At 41.9% G+C, this 19,478-nt stretch overlaps 1 protein-coding gene across 1 annotated transcript in view; it reads left to right on the plus strand.

The window, feature by feature from the left end:
* The window catches only part of syngap1b (synaptic Ras GTPase activating protein 1b), an 85,770-nt gene that overhangs the window by 36,806 nt on the left and 29,486 nt on the right, over positions 1-19,478 (plus strand). Inside the window, 2 exon segments of the mRNA XM_053433515.1 lie at positions 11,320-11,411; positions 14,481-14,602. Of these exon segments, the coding sequence (XP_053289490.1) occupies positions 11,320-11,411; positions 14,481-14,602 (214 nt within the window).

Genomic DNA, 19,478 nt, shown 5'->3' on the forward strand with positions numbered 1-19,478 from the left:
ACACACACACAATTTTCCTTTCCTGATATGTTTTAACCAACCTCTTACTCATGTGTGTCTACATCCCTCCCTCCCACTCTTTTAACTCTGTCTCTCCCTCAGCTCTCTCAGAGGGTCTGAGCTGGAAGCGATTGCCACCCACACATTCCCTCTTCAGCTTTCTGCCTGACATCAGATTCACGTCCAACAACGAGCGAGCGCAGCGTTTGCACATGTTGCCCGACACATGGATATAGATGCTCATACATCTGAACACAAAGAATGGTTAACACACTGTTGCGTACTGAACTATACTGCTGGTATTTGCAGAATTGATTTGTCGATATTCACAGTGGATGATCCGCAGAAATATAATCATTTGTCATCGTCAGCCTCCGAGCAGTTGTGTGTCCTCTCCTTCTTCAGTATGTGTGACTTGTGGACTGTTGGTTGGACAAATTATGCCTTTTATTATTCTTATTTGCATAAAGTACACACAAAGATGGTGTAGCTATGAAACTGGAGCAGGAAGGTGACGGCCATTAAACCTGGAATTCAGCGTGGCTCGGTCCAAGGTTAAAAAATCCCTCTTCAAAGATAATGAAAACTCACAAAATGTGAGTTATGTGTTGTACTGTAAATATTTCTTAATGATCAGCAATTAATTCATCCCTCTCCTCTGTCAGCATCCTCACTATTTGCCTTTAATTTAATACCTACTGCACCTAACTCCCCGTTTAATTACAACGTTTTTATGCAGGATAAATAAAAGATGAGACTTGTGATGAATAATGATTTTTTAAAAGGCACTATAGGCTCATTTCTTTACTTAAAGCGAGGCAGGCTATCTGTTCCCTCTTTGCCTTTTAGTCTAAATCTAAGCTAATTGCATCCCAATTTCAACTTTATATTCAGGATTCAGGCTGTTAGTGGTAATGTTTCAACATTTTCATCCAAATCTCTGCAGGAATGTGAATTATTATATTTCCCAATGTGGTTAATTATCTGCCGAACATTTCCAGACACACATATTGTACCTGGGTGGTAGAGTTCTGCCACATTCCTTCAAGAAGAATCCATCCAGCAAGTTTAAACATGACCCAACCTTCAACTAACAGACATACAAAGTTAAATTAAATTAAAGCTATATGCTCATGCCTTATTCATAACTCAACAGCGTTGTCGTAATGACTTTCTCACTCGTAAATTAACTCATTTCTTAATAACCCAGAAGTGCCTGAAACACCCAAACATAAATCCCTAATGTTGTAGCCAGCGTTAGATTTTAACGTGGGATTATTAACCCTCATGCATTGTTAACCTGTTACCTTCTCTTCCATCTGTCCAATAACACGTGAGCAGAGCATCATCCAGCAGCTCGGCCTTGTTGTTTGGTGTCTGCCAGCTCCGCCCACTTCATGTTCAAACTGAGATCCACTCATCATTTGGCCAAAATCACAATGACCAGAACTCTTAATGGGACCAGGTGCAAAGACCAGTGACGACATGTTGAAGTCTCTGCTTGACTCATTTTGTAATACTGATACGATGAACTCTCAGTGGTTCACTGCAGGGAGTTGAATTGTGGATCTTTGTCGTTTTGTGGAGAAATTACATAAGTGTAATTTTTTGCCACTATAAAATATGTCGCTTTGCAATGGAGGCTTGTTTTTTTGCGACTCGAGTACAAGCCGGGATCTTGAGAATATTTTTCATTTCATCATGGGAACTTTTAAGGCTGCTGCAGCTACACCTACTTATTTTTTATATAAAAGTAGACGTGGAACAGAAGTGAAGCCAATACAGGGGGGGGGTCTGAAATCTGTATTATCTTGAATGACCAGCAGGGGGCGACTCCACTGGTTTGAAAAATACTTCAGTTTCCATTCAAGTCTCAGAGGGAAATTGACGATGAAGCACTGTGTGATTGACACCTAGGACCGTCCAATGGGTGAAGTCATCCTCAAGCTCTTAGTCAGACTCCACCCACAGCGCATCCAAATATGGTTATGTTAAAAAAAATTATAAAGGCGCTGCACAAAACACAAAACAACAGCTTCAAATCATGGATTATACCAGGTGGAAATTCTGTAATTTTTTTAGTCAGTGATTTGAATCGTGTGGTTTATCAACATTTTTAGGCAAGAAATCCATTTTTCAATTATGTGACCATTCTTTCAAAATCTCTCAGGACATTTCAACAACAGTGTTATGAGATGTGAGAGTGAACAACTTGAACCATGTTATTCCAGCACATGGATGATTTATTTCACCTGTTAAATAAAATAACACAGAGCGCGTGCGTCTGCCTTCAGCCCGACAACCTCCCACAACACGATGAGGCCTCCGCCCGGCTGCTTTGTTTTCAACTCTGCTTTTCAGGCATTTACATCATCTGCAAACAATAGCTACATAATTGAATTTTTTAATTATATGCAACAAGTGGATGAAAACAGGTCTCCAGATGTCTCTGCACCTTCGGTCTCAACGCTGCTCATAATCAAACTCATTAGAGCGGCGCGTCAGTCGTCAGCCGTGATCCCAGGACTAATGAAGCTCTTAAATGATTTACTGTAATCTATCAGGTGTCTGTGTGTGTGTGGCTGCTTGACACATTCCTTCGCTTGGTGTGTGTGTGTGTTTGTGTGTTTGTGTGTGTGTGTGGTGTGTGTGTTTGTGGTGTGTGAGGAGCCCTATAGCCTATCGTGCATTTGCCCAAATGTCTGATCAAACTCCCAAATAACCTCGTCTATTCTGAGCCGTGTAGTTTGATGTTCTATATTTGAAGCTAAAATGTAAAGTGCCTCAGAAAAAAAATACAAAAATCGAAATGCTGCCATGGCAACGGAACACAGAGCCCGAGTTGGGAGGAAACAGAGCGAGAGAGAGAAATAGATTCAAATGGACCCGATGCTTTTGTTAACATTTTAATAAAAGAGATGCTTAATGGCTTTGATTAATTTGGACATTAGCCACTGAAGTGAAAATACAGGTGTTCAAAACAGAGAGATAACCCCACCCATCTCTCATCCTCCCTAAAAGACTCTGGAATAGATGATTTCCACACTGATTTTGAACGAGTCCTTGCACCCGGCTGCCGCCCACATTTCTCCACTCTGTGCATATTAAGTGGAGAATAAAAAAAAATGGCCAGGTATGGTGTGTTATGTTTCAGAAGAGACATTTTGGGCTATATTCAAGTTGAAGGGTACCAATTTTCCAAAATGTGAAAAGCCGACTCCCACCAAATGATGGATAATTCAGCATGTGGTGTTTAAAAGAAAAAAAATATATATAGGCTGCATCCAAGCTGTGAATTCTGTGTTCAGATCTTTGACAAAAGCTTCGAGCAAGTCACTGTCTCGACTTTTTCTGTTACTTAAAAGGGCAAAAAGGGACAGTGGTGTTAAGAGTGAACAGGAGGCAACATAATGGCAAAGACCCGAGACAATGCTTGTGATTGAAGCCACTTTCTGTCACTTTCTGTCTGTGGGTGTCTGATGCATTTTGCTGTGGACGAGGTGAATGTCAGCAGCTGTAACCATCAGAGATAATTCAGCGTGAGAGCAGAAGGCTGGTGGTTAACCCTGCAGGGGGCGACGCTGGGTCATGGAGGAAGTAATGACCGCGTTGAGGCTGAAAGCTTGTTAATGGTTTCTGTGATGTGGTCTAAAGAAACTTCATGAGCTTTACTCTGAGGGTCTTCGAAAAGTATTTGTACGATTACAGGTGAAAAATACATCCAGAAATAAAGCAGTGGGATATTTATTCATTGCCTTAAGTACAAGATACATTCAGAGAGAAATATGGAGGTTTTTAGACACAGCTTCTGAGGTTTTGTTCTTGATTTTCACATGTTCAGGTTCATAATCTTAACTAGTGTTATTACTTTGAAAGGTTTTCATGCTCTAATGTTCAGTAATCACATCACATCCCTCAAACTGTGTCATTGCTGCAGCTCCTCCTTTCAGCCTCTGTCTGAAACACTTGGTATTTAGCTCCTCCCGACACACTGACATCCCAACTTTTATACACCCCAAAAAAACAACACAACACACAAGTGGAAAAGAGAAACAAAAAGGTAAAAACACATCATTTTGATTTAATCCCTGTTGAAAGTGTTTAAATGGGACAAAAGAGGAGGCAGGGTTTTCATTTACTCTAAATTTATGTGCACCTGCTGTCAAAGACACAAACCTAATTCTACATTTAGTGTGCTCGTCCTTGCTTTAAAAATTAAAATGTAAATACTGACTCCTTTATGATTCTTGATAAAACAATCCACAGCTTTCAACCTTATCTCATGATCCTTATCAACACATCCATCCTTGAACTGCTCGACATTATTTAAGAACTCATACTGGGAAAAGAAAAAAACGATTCTGCTCTTGATCTTGAAATATTTCTACGCATATCTTCATTCACATTATTCCAAATATATTTTTTTTTATCTGCCTTCGCATGAACTATTTCCATAAATGCTTTAATCTTAGTCTTACATAATTTCTTTAGGATGTGTATGTCACATCTGTCCAGGTACAGATGAAAAATAACCTTTTGGCTAATTGTGACGCATTTACAGTAATATTTTACTTCCCTATCTCTTAAATACAATTACAAAAGACTAAATAATACACTTTAACAGACATTTTTACTTAGAACACTAGTACAACAACAGTTACCTGCCCTCTGTCCTACAAACAGTAAAGGGATTAGTTTGCCCCATTCAGAATTCGTCCCCATGAGTCGGTAAATAGAGAACAATCAGAGTTTCACAACAGGAAAGTCTAAAGAAAGCTTGTTTTGGAGGTCAATGTGAATTTAAAGCCCAACCCTGCTGCACAGTCTCTTTGGAGATTAACAAAGTAAATGCTTGCCCAGCGCAGGGGATTCTTTACTCAGCCATTTCTAAACAAAATTTAATGTGAACACAAACTGCCGCAAGTGGCTCTTCATAAACATAATGCTTAGTACGGCAGTTTATCACTTTTGCTGGTTGCAGATCACTTGATAACTCAGGGATATCCTGTGACTTTTACTCCCTCAGCCTTCAGCTTCATTCATCCATCTCGTTTTTCCACAACAAAACTTATTATTCCTGCATTTTGGCTTTTTGTAGCATCTAAATTTCACTCTGAATATTTTGTCATGTGCTTCCTATTTCCACTTTTTCCTCATTTTTAATAAATACTCCACATTATTACCCTGCAGCCTAGGGTAGAGCCCCGGGGGTAAAGAGCTCTCTGCACACACACAGCTCAACAACGAAGCCACCGCACAAAACACCAAGTTACACAACTTTAATTTTGTGAAACTGCAGTGGGACAAACTCAGTATGGTGTATATATATGGAATAAACAATGTCAGCCCTCCAATCCTTTTTTATTGTTGATATTTTTGCTTCAGTACAAGTTACGTATGGTACAGTATATTATATATAACATATATTTAATTATATATTAAAGGTCACCATACCTGCAGAACAGCTGCCCCACATTAAAACTCCTACAACAGCCGACCTGTGAACTTTTGATCATCATCTGTAATGTGAAAACATAAAATGTCCACAATTAAAATTACCTTTACAGACGCTAAAGTATATTTCGGTATTTTAAAGCATGGGGGGAAAAAGATCCTGGATCTATTCATTTATCCGGATCTCCTTCAAAATGTAATGGGAATTTCATGGAAATAGGTTCTGTGTTTTTTTTGTTTAATCCTAATTACAAACGAAGAAGCTGTGTCCCAAATGTGTCCACACTTTCCTGAGTTGGATCCTTTTTGGGGCCAAATTATCCCCGGATTCATTTAACTTCGGTTAAAACTGTTTTTCCAAAAGATGAGAAGAACGGACGCTGGTGAAAAGGATGGTGCAGGTGAGCAATGTGCACCCTGGTCATAGTTCACTAATCCTATCATACCTCAGTGTCTCAGTGCGTGGGTGCTGAAAAGCAGAGGCTCGGTCACCATCTTTAGAATTCAGAGAGTCGGAGTCAATGAAAGGAAACAAGTCGTGCTGCTTTGTGTCACTCCGCCCTCCGTGTCCTTCCTCAATCTGTGTCCTCGTTAGAGCCGGTTCTGAAGCTTGTTGAAGGGATTTTTGAAACCAGACTGAAGTGGGTTCGTTAAAGCTTCTGTTCCCCTGCATCGCTCCGGGTGTAATGACGAGGCTCACGCAGCTGGAGGAAGATGTTCAACCTGATCAACTATTAAATTCATTCATGAGGGGGGGCGGGGGGGCTGTCATGGTTAGTGACACTACTTAAATCAGTTGCTTCTAATACACACTTATTGCACTTGGTGAAAACAACAGCAGCTGTGAGGACCTGAATCAGATAAAGACTTGGTTGACTTCCAGCAGAAAACCCTCCCCCCCGATGAATCCCTCCATTGGAGGATGTAATAAAACATGTGCTCTCTCTAAATGGTGCAAATCCTAATTGGCAACAACAAGATCAAGTGTTGTTTATTTTAATCACCCAAAGGTTTAGAACAGTACGCCAACACTTTGAGTTTTTTTCCATCTCACTGTCGTCTTTAGCTAAACCCCAAAAAACATCACATGAGACCGATGCCATTTGAATTGGAAATAAACTTCTCTGCTCCTCTAATGAATAGTTAGGGAAACAATCAAGTGGAAGTTGAAATCGTTGCCTTTCAATCGACGTGGCTGCAGCTATAAAGCATCTGTAATAAAGATCTTCAGTCGGCATCACCCCTGATATATTTGATTCTTGTGGATTAACAAAACCTCGAAGAAACCGTGAGCGCTGCCGTGAACCGGCTGTAGCAGCCACATCATCTCCTTCAGTTCACGCGCCAACCTCAAGTTTAAATTCCTCTACATGTGATTAAAATCTGCTGTCACGCCAGCTCTTGACTCCTTTTCATGTGAAACCGCTACTTACTGAAATGTAATTCATAAGACTCATCCACCAATGCAATACTAAGAAACTTTGGGACTCAATTAGACATATGACGAACATGGACGCGAAAAAGAAACCTCTGTTTGCTCATAACGAAATGACCAGGGCAAATGAACTGAACAATTTTTATATGCGTTTTAATGTTGATAACAGTGCAGATTGTGCCGATGTTTTAGAATCTGTGATTTGTGATTTAAATGTGGATAGGATTGTAATTGATCTGGAAACAGTCATTAAAACTTTTAAAACTATTCAGATTAAAAAGGCAACAGGTCCAGACGGCCTGTCAGCTTTTATTTTGAAATCTTTTGCCGAGGAACTGTCCCCGGTCTGGGTGAAACTATTCCAGTTTTCCATGGACACTTATACAGTGCCAAGACTATGGAAAAAATCTATTATACTACCCATACCTAAAAAGGTCGGTCCCCAGGAGGACAATGATTACCGGCCGGTGGCCATCACCTCAAATGTTTTTAAATCATTAGAGAAGATCATGATAGAGAAGCTTCGAACAGCTGTGCAACCAGCGCTTGATAAATATCAATTTGCCTACACCAAAAACCGCAGCACAAGTGATGCCATAGCGACTGTAATGCATCTTGTTCTGAAGCACCTAGAAAATCCAGCTGGATATGCTAGACTTCTTTTTGTTGATTTTAGTTCCGCTTTTAATCTCATTCAACCACACATTCTTTTGAAGAAATTAGTTCAGCTAAATGTCAATCCTTTCTTAATTCGGTGGTACTATTCTTTTTCATCGAATAGGCCACAGAAGGTTAAGTTTAACTCAGCTTTGTCTGATCTGGATGTATGCAGCACTGGTGCCCCCCAGGGGTGTGTTAGTTCACCTTTTCTGTACACGTTGTATACCAACGACTGTGTCAGTTCTGAGCCAAATCAATTCACAGTAAAATTTTCTGATGACACTGTCATACTTAGCCTGCTCACCAAACATACTAATTTGAGTGTTCATCAACTTGCGGTTGACAAGTTTGTCAACTGGTGTGATGCCCACTCGCTGCTCATTAATACAACTAAAACTGTTGAGATGTTGTTGGATCCTAGATCAATGGGGGACCAGAGCCCTGTGGCTGTCCATGGCCAGGACATTGTGCAGGTCAAAACATTCAGGTACCTTGGTGTCCATGTTGACAGCGATTTGAGATGGGGCACACAGGTGGCCAATGTTTGTGCCAAAATTCACCAACGTCTCCATTTCCTACGTAGGCTCAGAGTATTTGGAGTTTGCAAAAATATTATGCTAATTTTTTATAGAGCAGCAATTGAGTCAATACTCCGCTATGGTATCACCAGCTGGTTTGGTAACCTATCTGTTAAATCTAGAGCTGAAATCTCAAGCCTTGTCAAAACTGCTGGCAAGATTATGGGAATAACACCCCCCCTAAATCCACAGGACCTTTTTGAGCAGGCGACGATCAGACAGGCAAATGCCATTTTAACAGATAGTTCTCATGTGCTGAATAGTGAATATACTCTCCTGAACTCTGGAAGGAGATATAGGCTTCCCTTGTGCAGGCACAATCGATACAAACATTCCTTTGTGCCTGTATCAACCAAACTTCTCAACAGCAGGAAATGATTGCAATGTTTCTGTATATGTATACGAACATAGGCTATGTGTATATGGAAATGAATGTATTATGAGTCAAACTATGGACCTACTGTATGTGAGTGAACGGATTAATGTATGCTTGAGGTTATGTGATGCTGATATGAATGTATATTTATGATTACAGTTAGAGTAGCGGTGTGGAAGCATGTGAATGCGTTCACGTCGGCTTGCCGCATGTGCAGGATTGTCTAGTGGTCTGTTTACTCCACCAGACTTTTAACTTGATGTTCTTTTTGTACTGTATGTGTTTTTATGTATGCAACATGTTCCCTGTCTTCACGACAAATTTCTCCCTGGTGGAGACCAATAAACTAACCTAACCTAACCTAACCAGTCAGTCATCCAGGCTGCAGAGTTTCACCCGGCTGGTTTTAAAGCTGTGAACTTGGGTGGAGACGGGCAGGCGAGGCGGTTTGATGTCTCCGCCGGGTGACAAGCACCTTCTCTGTAATCTTTTATTCTCCTTGCGTGGTGTGGAGAAGATGTGAGGGCCGGCGGACAGAGTGGGCTGCAAGGCTCACGGAGAAAAGGATCGCAATTTAGAAAGGTAAATGAAAGAGAGCAGGGGGAGAAGGGAGGGAGGGAGGGCCGATGTGGGTAAAAGAGGAATACAGATGGAGGTTAGTATGAGGAGGGAATGGAGGCTTCTATACTTCAGATATCTGCCGGGCAGGGAGCAGGAGGACGGTGTGAAAACAAGAGGACGCAAGGAGAGGAAAGGAAATTAAAGAGAGAGAGAGAGAGAGGACTGAAGAGAGGCAGAGGGATAAATGCATGTGAATTATGTAAAATAGCTGCGTGGGTAGAGAGGAGGTGTGTGTGTCTGTGTGTGTCTGAGTGTGTGTCTGAATATTGGTGCGACTGTGTGATAGAGGAGGCAGAGGGAGCAAAGGAAAGAGCAGGGATGGATAATCAACATGAAAAGTCAGACAGAGATGGAGGGAAGTCTTTGAAAGATAAATACAGAAATAGAAGCAAACAAGCAAGAAGACGAACATGCAGAGACATAATGTCTGCTTTGATATCGTCCCGCTGTTGTTTGGAGACAATGCAAATGATTATCTAAGCAGGGCGTCTACTTAGGGGGTCACCCTGGTGTTATTACAGGGGGGATTGTTTGTCCTTATCTGGTGGGGAAATGCAGCATGTCGCTTTTCTCTCTCCATAACTTTACATTTTCTCTGTGGGTGATGCAGTCGGGGTTAAAACTACATTTATTGCTCTTTATTCAGGCAAGCGGGGGGGACGAGGCTCCGAGGATGTCAATGTCAGTCCGTCTGTTGTCTCACCACCTGGGTCGAGACCTAGTGTCAAACCCCTGGGACGTCACCCTCTGGTTTGTGGGCCTCGAATTTGTCATCTTGTTATTTTTTAAACCATAAATGACCATATTTGAAAAGCTCAAGGAAAGTGCACGCCCACCAGCACCTGCCACCTGCACCCATTGGTCGGTGCTTGTTGTTAGTCACACGGTGTCGAAGCCCAAATGCTCATCGTTCTTCTTCGTCTATTTGTCTCTCAATGGGACTCTAATTTACCAAATGGACATCATGTTGTACTGAAGGAGACTTTAATCAATCCATTGAGACCCTCAAGTCCTGAGGAAAATGTTCTTACAGACTTGTAAAGACACTTGGAGTCGCCCTCTGCTGGTCATTCGAGAGAGCAGGCTATTAGACTGACCAACAACCATGTGACTTTGGTGATCAGCTAACCTCTCATGAGTTAGATATCTCAGCTCTCATCTCACAGATTACCGTGACATTCATACGTTATGTATGTTATCTTAAGATTAAATCTAGCGCCATCATCAGGTCAGAAATGTAAAAAGTCCAAATAACCCAAAACCAATGTTATTAAAGTAGCCTTAAGTGTGTCAAGTGCTAACAAGCTAATCTTATCATAGCTACAGGTTAGCATCTTTAGGCCATATTTGCGGTTGTTGGTTGTCCTGTTGCTTTGTGGGTAATTTAATTGAAACAATCGCCCTCGTTTAGATTCCTCATCATCACAACTCAGTGTCAGAGTTTCAGCAGCAGATTAGTTTTTTTATGGTCAAACCGTTTGCTGATTTATACACTCACATAGATTTTGAACTTGAATTCTGGGAGCTTTTGTGGTTTCTGTTTTTTTTTCCTCTCTGACTGTACATTCACTCTCTCTCTCCGTCGTCCATCACGCGCCTGAGACAGAACTTTATTCTCTTACCGGTCAGTTCAGTGTGTGAGGCAGTGAGTCGCTGTCGGGAGTCAATAAGTACTTTGTTTGTTTAATGCTCTCTCTCCTCTCTGCCCGTGCACCTCTCGGTTCCCTCCCCCCGCTCCTCCTTTCAACATGCACACTATTAACATTCGCCTCATCCCGCATCCAGACAGAAAATCTATCACTTCAACAGTCCCCCCCCCCCCCCCCCCCCCTCCTGGGATGAAGGTGTGTTTGAGTGTTGTGTGTTCTGCAGCAGTGCCCGTGGACCGGTGTGCGATGCGTTGTGTTATTTCTGCCTCACTCACCTCTGACCTCCATCAAGCTCTTGCTTTCCTTCGCTCCCCTCCCTCATTCCTCCAGACACACTGTCAATAACAACTCCCCCGTGGCTGTTTATTCACCCCCCCCCCAGCTTTCTCTCTCCACGTTCCTCTTGCTCTACCTGTGTAAACGGCTGCAGTGTTCGGTCAGTGTTCATGCCTCTCTTCCTCTTCTGTGTAATGGTGTCTCACCTGTCCACTGCCTTTCTCTCCCCCGCTCTCTCTCTCTCTCTCTCTCTCTCTCTCTCTCTCTTAGATCATCGCCCCCGGCGGAAGAGCATAGCCACAGGGAAGCAGCCCAGCATGGACGTCTCTCCCACTGCCCCCCTTCAACCCTTCCGACAATCCGTGAGTAACCCCCTCTGTTCCCGGCCTCGCTCGCTGCCTCCGACCCTCTCGTTCTCCCTCCCCCCTCCTCCCACCCTGGGCCCGCCCCACACCTGTTGCCGGCGGGCCAGTGGCACCCCGCTCCACCCTTTCCTCCTGTCCCTGGCCGTCTCCCCTTCCTTCGCCCCGTGCCAGCAGCCGCATCGGCAGCAGCATCGGCGAAAGGGCTCAAAGAAAGGGCCCAGCACGCCCCCCCTGCCCCGCTCGCTGCCCCTCTCCCCCTCCCTGTCCCTCACCCTGCCCCACTCGCCCGCCGCATCCTCCTCCTCCCACCCCTTCTCATACTGGGGCGGAGACTGGAGGGCTGCCGGTTCGAGTCCAGTGGCGCGAGGAACGTTCATTCCACCACTGCCCCCTTTTGAGGTATGTGCCACAAACACCGCTGAAGCAGAGACACTGACTAAATCTACATGTACGGGAAATATTCATGTTACTAGTGTTTGGTTACAGGTGCAAACACCTCATTAGGGTGGAGATATCGTAGTTTGGAAATATGGGAACGTCTCACTCTGACTTCTCAGGTCTCAGAAGTTTAAGTTTAAAAGGGCTCCGCTGCATTTTGTTAATTTGTTTGCAGTGTTTAAATATGATCATTACGTAAAGATAAAATTAAATAGTAAAGTTCTACCTTGAAAATGTCCCTCAGCCAAAAGTAAGATGGTAGTTATTAGTAAAATGCACCTTAAGTATAAAAAATGTAAGTTCCTATATTGCAGTTTGTTCTCCCTTCATCCAAGATGAAGTCATCAGTCCTGTTTACTCTGATTCAATCTAAATACTCAATTAACAGTAAACAGATAAAACCAGCATTTAGTCTTGAAATGACTAAAATAATTGTTCATCTAAACTCATCATCTAAATGCTGATTAATAATCGATTAATTGATTAATCAACATATTCTTTCAGATCTGTATTGTATCACTGGAGATTTATCATATATGCATTCATTTGTAAGTAGTTGTATCTAAATGCAGCAAAATAATAAAGGATAATACGTTGCTCTTACTTACGGTGCAGTATAAGTATGAAGTATTAAAGAAAAGTACTGTGAGTAAATGTTCAGTGCTGCCTATGAGCCAACAGTCTTCACTTTGAGCTCCATTAACCCAGACAGCGATTTATTTGCGGTTTGACAATTAGTGTTTTAAAATAACATATCTAATTATTACCTAATAAAATGCATCTGCCAAATGTGGAAGGCTGTAAATGAGCCGAAACCCTAAATGACACCAGTCATCTGCCTCAAGCTGACGACACCGGCTCAGTGATTCTGTGCGTTTGATTTAAACACAGCCACAGCAGATGAAGTCGGAGTCTCCTTCCCTTTCTCTCCCCGTGACTTCATTCTTCTCTTTGTGATTCAGGCTTTTCTCTCTCCCTCCTCACTGTACTCAATAGTTTTTTCTTTTCAAGACTTTAAGTGTCAGACGAAGCGGCAAATCAAATCAGATTTAGTCACGCAGGCTATTAGCTCGGAACCAGCAGATGGAGCCAAGTCTTTAGTCATATCCTCCAGACAGGCTTCAAAGCCATTTGACTCATTCCAGATGACGAGGTGTCATTTCCCTCCAGCCATTCTGCTGCTGGATAATTCTGTCATGCTATAGGTGCGTAAATGACATTACAGCGAGTCTTCAGGAGCCACCTGAACGCTGAGTGAGTGCAGCTTCTCCAGTGGGAGATAAGAGAGAAGGAACATCAAGTGATTTTTCATGCATGTTTAGAGACACTTGAAGTTATATTCACAGCTCTTATTGGTTTAGAGGGAAAAGGAAGCAGCTTTGAAATGTTACGATTTGGGATTCATGCATGTGAGAGTATTATTGTTTTATAATGCTATTAGAGGGATGAAAACGTTCTGAGGAGAATTATCTCAGGTGTGAAATATCTCTGCCATTATAATATTAAATGATTAATCAATAGATTAATCGATAGATCTATCAAATTGAAATTTAGAATCAGGTGAAAGTGAAGAAAAGCAACAAATTTTGTCATTTTTATTTTAAAATAGGTACAAACTGATTTATAGATAATTCAGAAAATCTTTATGACACATTATATTTAAGATATATCATATTTACCATGACACACATATTTTTGAGAAGTGAAACATGAGCAAGTGATTTTATTACTCACTCTTAGATTGGAAATTCTGTGATTATTGAAAGATCTTGTTTCACTTTGTCTCACTTTGAATGTCACATGAGGTGAAATTACATGTTTGTCCAATCAGCTAATTCTCTCAGAGAGAAACCATTATAAGAATAAACAATAATAAATATTATATTGTTAGGTGTTATTAGACCGATATGCTGCTGTATAAGATGATTTAATTTATTATTTGTTGTGTTAATCCTCAGCTCTTGACTCTATATCTTGTTTTTATCTGGAGCTGTAATAGTGTGTTGTTTTCTTTAAACTGGACTGAACCACACACAGTGTTTATGTTTGTAATAAGCACTTATACCACGTGTGTTGGTGCGAGAGTGTCGGGGGCAGACGCCGTCATGTTCTCCCTCGTCAGTGATAAGTTTCCTGTTTCAGCGTCTGTGATTATGTGAGTTTTTGATCGTCTATGGAAGCTCACACAGGACAAACTGCTTCCCCCCCCCCTACTGTGAGCCTCCCACTGCCGCTCTGGACTGTGTGGCACACCACTGCCCACCGCAGGCTCGGTCAGGACACTGCAGTTTCTCTGTGGACGTGTGGGTGTTTGATTCCTTGTTGATAATAAATGTACCTTGTGTCCCCCCCCCCCCCCCCCCCACCCCCAAATCATGCATTATGTGTTTCATTTGTGTGTTCGTCTGATTTGTGTGTCGCCTAATTACACCCGACACAAACCACACCGACTTCCTCTGCTCATCACACGTGTCCATCATTTCAAAACCATCTCTCGACTCCTCCGTCCTGTCTTCACATCTCGACCATGCGCGTCATGCACCCTCGACTTTTCCATCTGTTTGCCCTTGCTCTCCTCCTCCTCCTCCTCCTCCTCTTCTTCTTCGTCCTCCTCCTCCATCGCTCCAGAGTTTCCTCAGTAGAAGGTTGAAGGGCTCGATCAAGAGGGCCAAGAGTCAGCCCAAACTGGACCGAACCAGCAGCTTCCGCCACATGATCCTCCCCCGCTTCCGCAGTGCCGACCAAGACAGGTCAGTGTGTGTGATTTCAGATGTGTGGATGTATCTGCCGTGTGTCTGGCTGCGTGTGGCCCTGCAGTGTGTGTGTGTAGCTGCATTTATGTATGACATTTTGTTTGTGTAATGCACGTCATGACACAATTCACCCTGCTTATAGACTCTGAAGCATCGCTCTGACGGGAACAGGATGTTGGGATGACACATCTCTCAGGCAGTGGTCGTTTTAGAGACGCTTCAGAATCACGTCGGTTTGGGAAAGTGCCAGTTTTATTAAATGCAGCAGTTGTGGATTTTGTTAAGAGGTGATGGAGTTTCTCTGTGATGGGGAGTGTTGTGACCCTGTGTGTGCCGGGGTCAGGCCTCTGGTTATCGTCTATATATCGTTTCCTCTCTGGATATATAATTGACTTCCATCAGTCTGTGTCTCGCTCTGCATGTGAGCAGGAAGAGGAAGCTGAAGGAATTCTTAAATTGTTCCAGTGAAACAGTTCCGATGATAATTGTGATACGTAAATAATACAATTACGACAAATATTGTGTTGTTATGACTTGTTGACAATATTATGCAAATAAATCCAGCTCCTTCTAAATCATCACTTCTACAACTATGAATAATAATATTAATTTAATAAATTAATTGGAAAATTGGTCTAATTATAATCCAATCACTCAATATAATAATAATCAAAATTATAATTTGTTAATTCTTCATTTGCCAAAAGAAAAGAAGAGAGAAAGAAATTGGTAGATATTATTATTACCTCTCTCTCTCTCTCTCTCTCTCTCTCTCTCTCTCTCTCTCTCTCTCTATCTATCTATCTATCTATCTATCTATCTATCTATCTATCTCTCTCTCGTCTCATCCCTCTCTCTGTCTTTCTTTCACTTATCTCTCTCAATCTTGTAAAGTCTTGTTATTATTTTTGCACACTCATGCCTCGCTCTCTCTCTCTCGCTCTCTCTCTCCCTCTCTCTCTCTCTCTCTCTCCCTCTCTGTCATCTCATCCCTCTCTCTATCTTTATTTCACTTAACTCTCTCAACCTTATAAAGTCATGTTATTTTTTTGCACACTTATGCCTCACTCTCTCTCTCTCTCTCTCTCTCTCTCTCTCTCTCTCTCTCTCTCTCTCTCGCTCTCTCATCTCATCCCTCTCTGTATCTATCCTTCACTTATCTCTCTCAATCTTATAAAGTCATGTTATTATTTTGCACACTTATGCCTCTCTCTCTCTCCCTCTCTCTCGTCTCATCCCTCTCTCTATCTTTCTTTCACTTATCTCTCTCAATCTTTTAAAGTCTTGTTATTATTTTTGCACACTTATGCCTCACTCTCTCTCTCTCTCTCTCTCTCTCTCTCTCTCTCTCTCTCTCTCTCTCCCTCTCGTCTCATCCCTCTCTCTATCTATCCTTCACTTATCTCTCTCAATCTTATAAAGTCATGTTATTATTTTGCACACTTATGCCTCTCTCTCTCTCCCTCTCTCTCATCTCATCCCTCTCTCTATCTATCCTTCACTTATCTCTCTCAATCTTTTAAAGTCTTGTTATTATTTTTGCACACTTATGCCTCACTCTCTCTCTCTCTCTCTCTCTCTCTCTCTCTCTCTCTCTCTCTCTCCCTCTCGTCTCATCCCTCTCTCTATCTATCCTTCACTTATCTCTCTCAATCTTATAAAGTCTTGTTATTATTTTTGCACACTCATGCCTCACTCTCTCCTTCAAATTAAAACGCCCATCACCCTCGTTGCTTCTCTGCACAACCATCCCCGCTCTCTCCATGGCAACCAGCAGACAGCCATATGGAGGCTGTATAGACCATAATGAGTCAGTGGGAGAGTTGCATAATTACACCTCCTCTCTCTCTGTATCCGACTGTCGGGCTGACAGCTCTGACGTTCTTCAGCCACAGCAGCACCAGAGCAGAGTCTTTGAGGAATCAGAGTGTTTTTGGATTTCGCCAAAAGATTTTGCGTTGAGGAAGAAAAAGGAGAATCAGGAGGGAGTATCACCGTCATATTGAAGACGCCAGAATAAAGCTGTAATTTAATGAAAAAACTGTCATAATATCCAGCCGGGCCCTGCGCCAATACCCTGTCATAGATAATAAATAAAAGAAAGTACTTTATAATCTTTGTTTTCTGTTTCATAAGTTACGTTGTTTGGCTGTTTAACAGTTGGTTTGACATCTGCCATGAACATGTTTTCACTTTGTTTGGTCCCCTTTGTGTAAAAACATAAAAACTTTGTACTACTCTCGTCTCTACTTGAAGCTCCACCTTGACAAATGTCCTTCTCTTACTCAGATCTGCCCACAGGGCCACAAAAGACAGGGAGGTTGATTGTAGATTTCATCTGCTTGATGTTTTTGGGACTAATTGATCTTTTTTTTGCCTATAAATTGAGTAAAATACTGAAATAAATCACATTTATCTCCCTAAAGTCTAATTTGACATTTTTAAATGATATTACTTTGTCCCATACTCAAAGATATTCAGTCTTTAGATGAACAGAACTAACAATTATTATTAAACTAGTTTTTAGCTCTAAGTTAATTTAAAAGCTCCAAGTGAAGAGTTACAGCCGACAACTCAAACTTCCGATGTGGACAAGGTCATGTTGATGGTATGACCTCGGGTGATAGGGCCCTCCGGAGAGCCAGGTGTCAGCCAGGGTGCGTTTCCACATGATTTATTCATCGGGGAAGGTTGTAGATGTCTGTTATCCCCGCTCGGTCTGAGGAGACGGACAAAGAAGAAGTCATCTTGTGAAGTCGAGGTTGTTTTCCAAGGCCTTCGCCGCATGTTCACTACTCCTGGTTTCCTCTGGACGTTTCCTGCCAGCGAGGTCCGGGAACATCTGCAGCTTTGTTTTCGGAATCACTCCCTGTTTTTATCTTGATTCATCCAGGGAGGATTTGCTGAGAACACTTTGTTTTCCAGCATGGATCTAAATTGATGCAGCCGTAAAAGAGCAGTTCCTCAGCTCCCAACCAGGCTCTAAAAGCTGCTGTGATATTTATGGTTACACATTGTTTTTCAATACCCGCTCATTAGAGTTCCTCTCCATTAAATACCACAGGCCACTCCATCGTATACAGCTCCTATAACTCTTCTATAAATGTGCAGGTATCTTCACCTGTTTGTTCTACAAAGCATTATATTTTAATTATCAATTAAACTGTTGATTTATTTTATTGATTTAGCCATTAATGGGTCAATATGAACATCAGCGTTTATGTTTTCTGATATAAAAACTTTTATTTTACAGAATTTACAATGCAGAGAAGATGTGTTATGAAATACGTTTATTATCTTAATTCAAGTCCCAAACACTTGGTTGTATGTTTGCTTTCTCTTAATTCCTATTTATAACTAAGTTTAAGGGTTAAACTGTAAAATATGAAGCCTCAAATCAAATATCTTTATTTTAATTTTGACAATGATTATGATCCTTTTCAATAGTGTAAAGAGAAAGTCAGAATTTAGTCAAAAATGTTCATCCCAGTTTCTTAGAGCCTAATGTGACATCTTCTTTTGTTTGTTTGAGCAGCAGAGACACAGATGTAAAAAAGAGAATAATAGAATAAACCATCACAATCGAGAATCTGGAATCTCTTGCAGATTAACTTTGTCCTCTCGTAATATTAGTCAATCCTAACCAGGCCTGTTAACAATCTCTCTTCATTGTTTATTCATCTCTTGACGATTATTTTCCAACTAATTGATTAGTCATTTATTATTTATTATCAGTGTTTGGGTTATTCTGGGAAAAAAAAAAAGGTTCTGAAAGCCCAAAATATCTTGTAATATCTTGTTCAACCAAAAGTCTAAGAATCACAGATATTCCTTTTAAAACAATTTAAAACAGAGAGACACCAACTATGCTTGTGTTTGACATTTCAGCTCAATTAAATGTCTTAAAAACTCCAAGTGAATGTTCTGTTGATTGACTAATTGATGAGTCACAGCTGGTTCATTGAGTTTCATTTATTTTTACAGCAGTAAAACATAAAACCTGTTCTCAGAGTCTCACCTTCACCAAATCAGTTTGAAAGTTTCATATTGATCATGGCTGCTGCTGAGGTTGTTCTCAGTTCATCAGTCTTAGCACATTAATATAATTTGTGTGACTTTCTTCTACCTCCTCTCCACCCCTCCATCCCTTCATCCCTCCCTCCACTCCGACCTGTTCACATCCTCCCTCACCACTTCCTTCCGCTCCTCTTCCTCTAATCCGCGCTCTCACTTTCTTCCTCTCCAAAGGATCCGCTGTTTACATAATCGACGTGATCTCCTCCGAGAGGTCTTCTCCCTCGACTCCCCCCCCACACCCCCCACCCCTCACCTCGTGCTCCGTCAGTCTTTTCTTCTCTCCCATCCTCTCGTGACCTCCCCCACGTTCTCTCTCTCCTCTCCTCTCCTCTCCTCATCTCTGTATTCCCCTCAAACTGACTCATTCCTTTGGGTCTATTTTTATCTCCCCCTCTCTCTCTCTCTCTCTCTCCATCTCTGTGTTTCTCCCCCCCCCCCCCCCCCTGGTCCCCCACATGTAATCAGTGTTCTGTTGATGAACGTTATGATTGAACATAGACAAAAGCAGCACGAGCGCAAGAGGAGAAGCTGAGAGTTGGACGTAGCACGGAGGAGAAGCAGGATTCTTTTTCTATTTTCTGTCCTCTCCATCCTCTCTTTCCTGCTCTGAGGGTCTTCTTCACACCTGAGCGTCCCTGCTCGCTCTCCGGTTAGACCGACTGTGTCCTCTTGTGTGTGTCTCACTGACTCTGCTGAGCTGCTCTGTATTTGTCGTACTTTGTGCATGCACATGTGTGTGTGGGAGTCCAGTGAGTGTTAGCATGATGGATGGATTGAGTGGAAGCCATGTTCACTT

This window comes from Pleuronectes platessa, chromosome 10 (assembly GCF_947347685.1).
Source record: "Pleuronectes platessa chromosome 10, fPlePla1.1, whole genome shotgun sequence".
NCBI lineage: Eukaryota > Metazoa > Chordata > Actinopteri > Pleuronectiformes > Pleuronectidae > Pleuronectes > Pleuronectes platessa.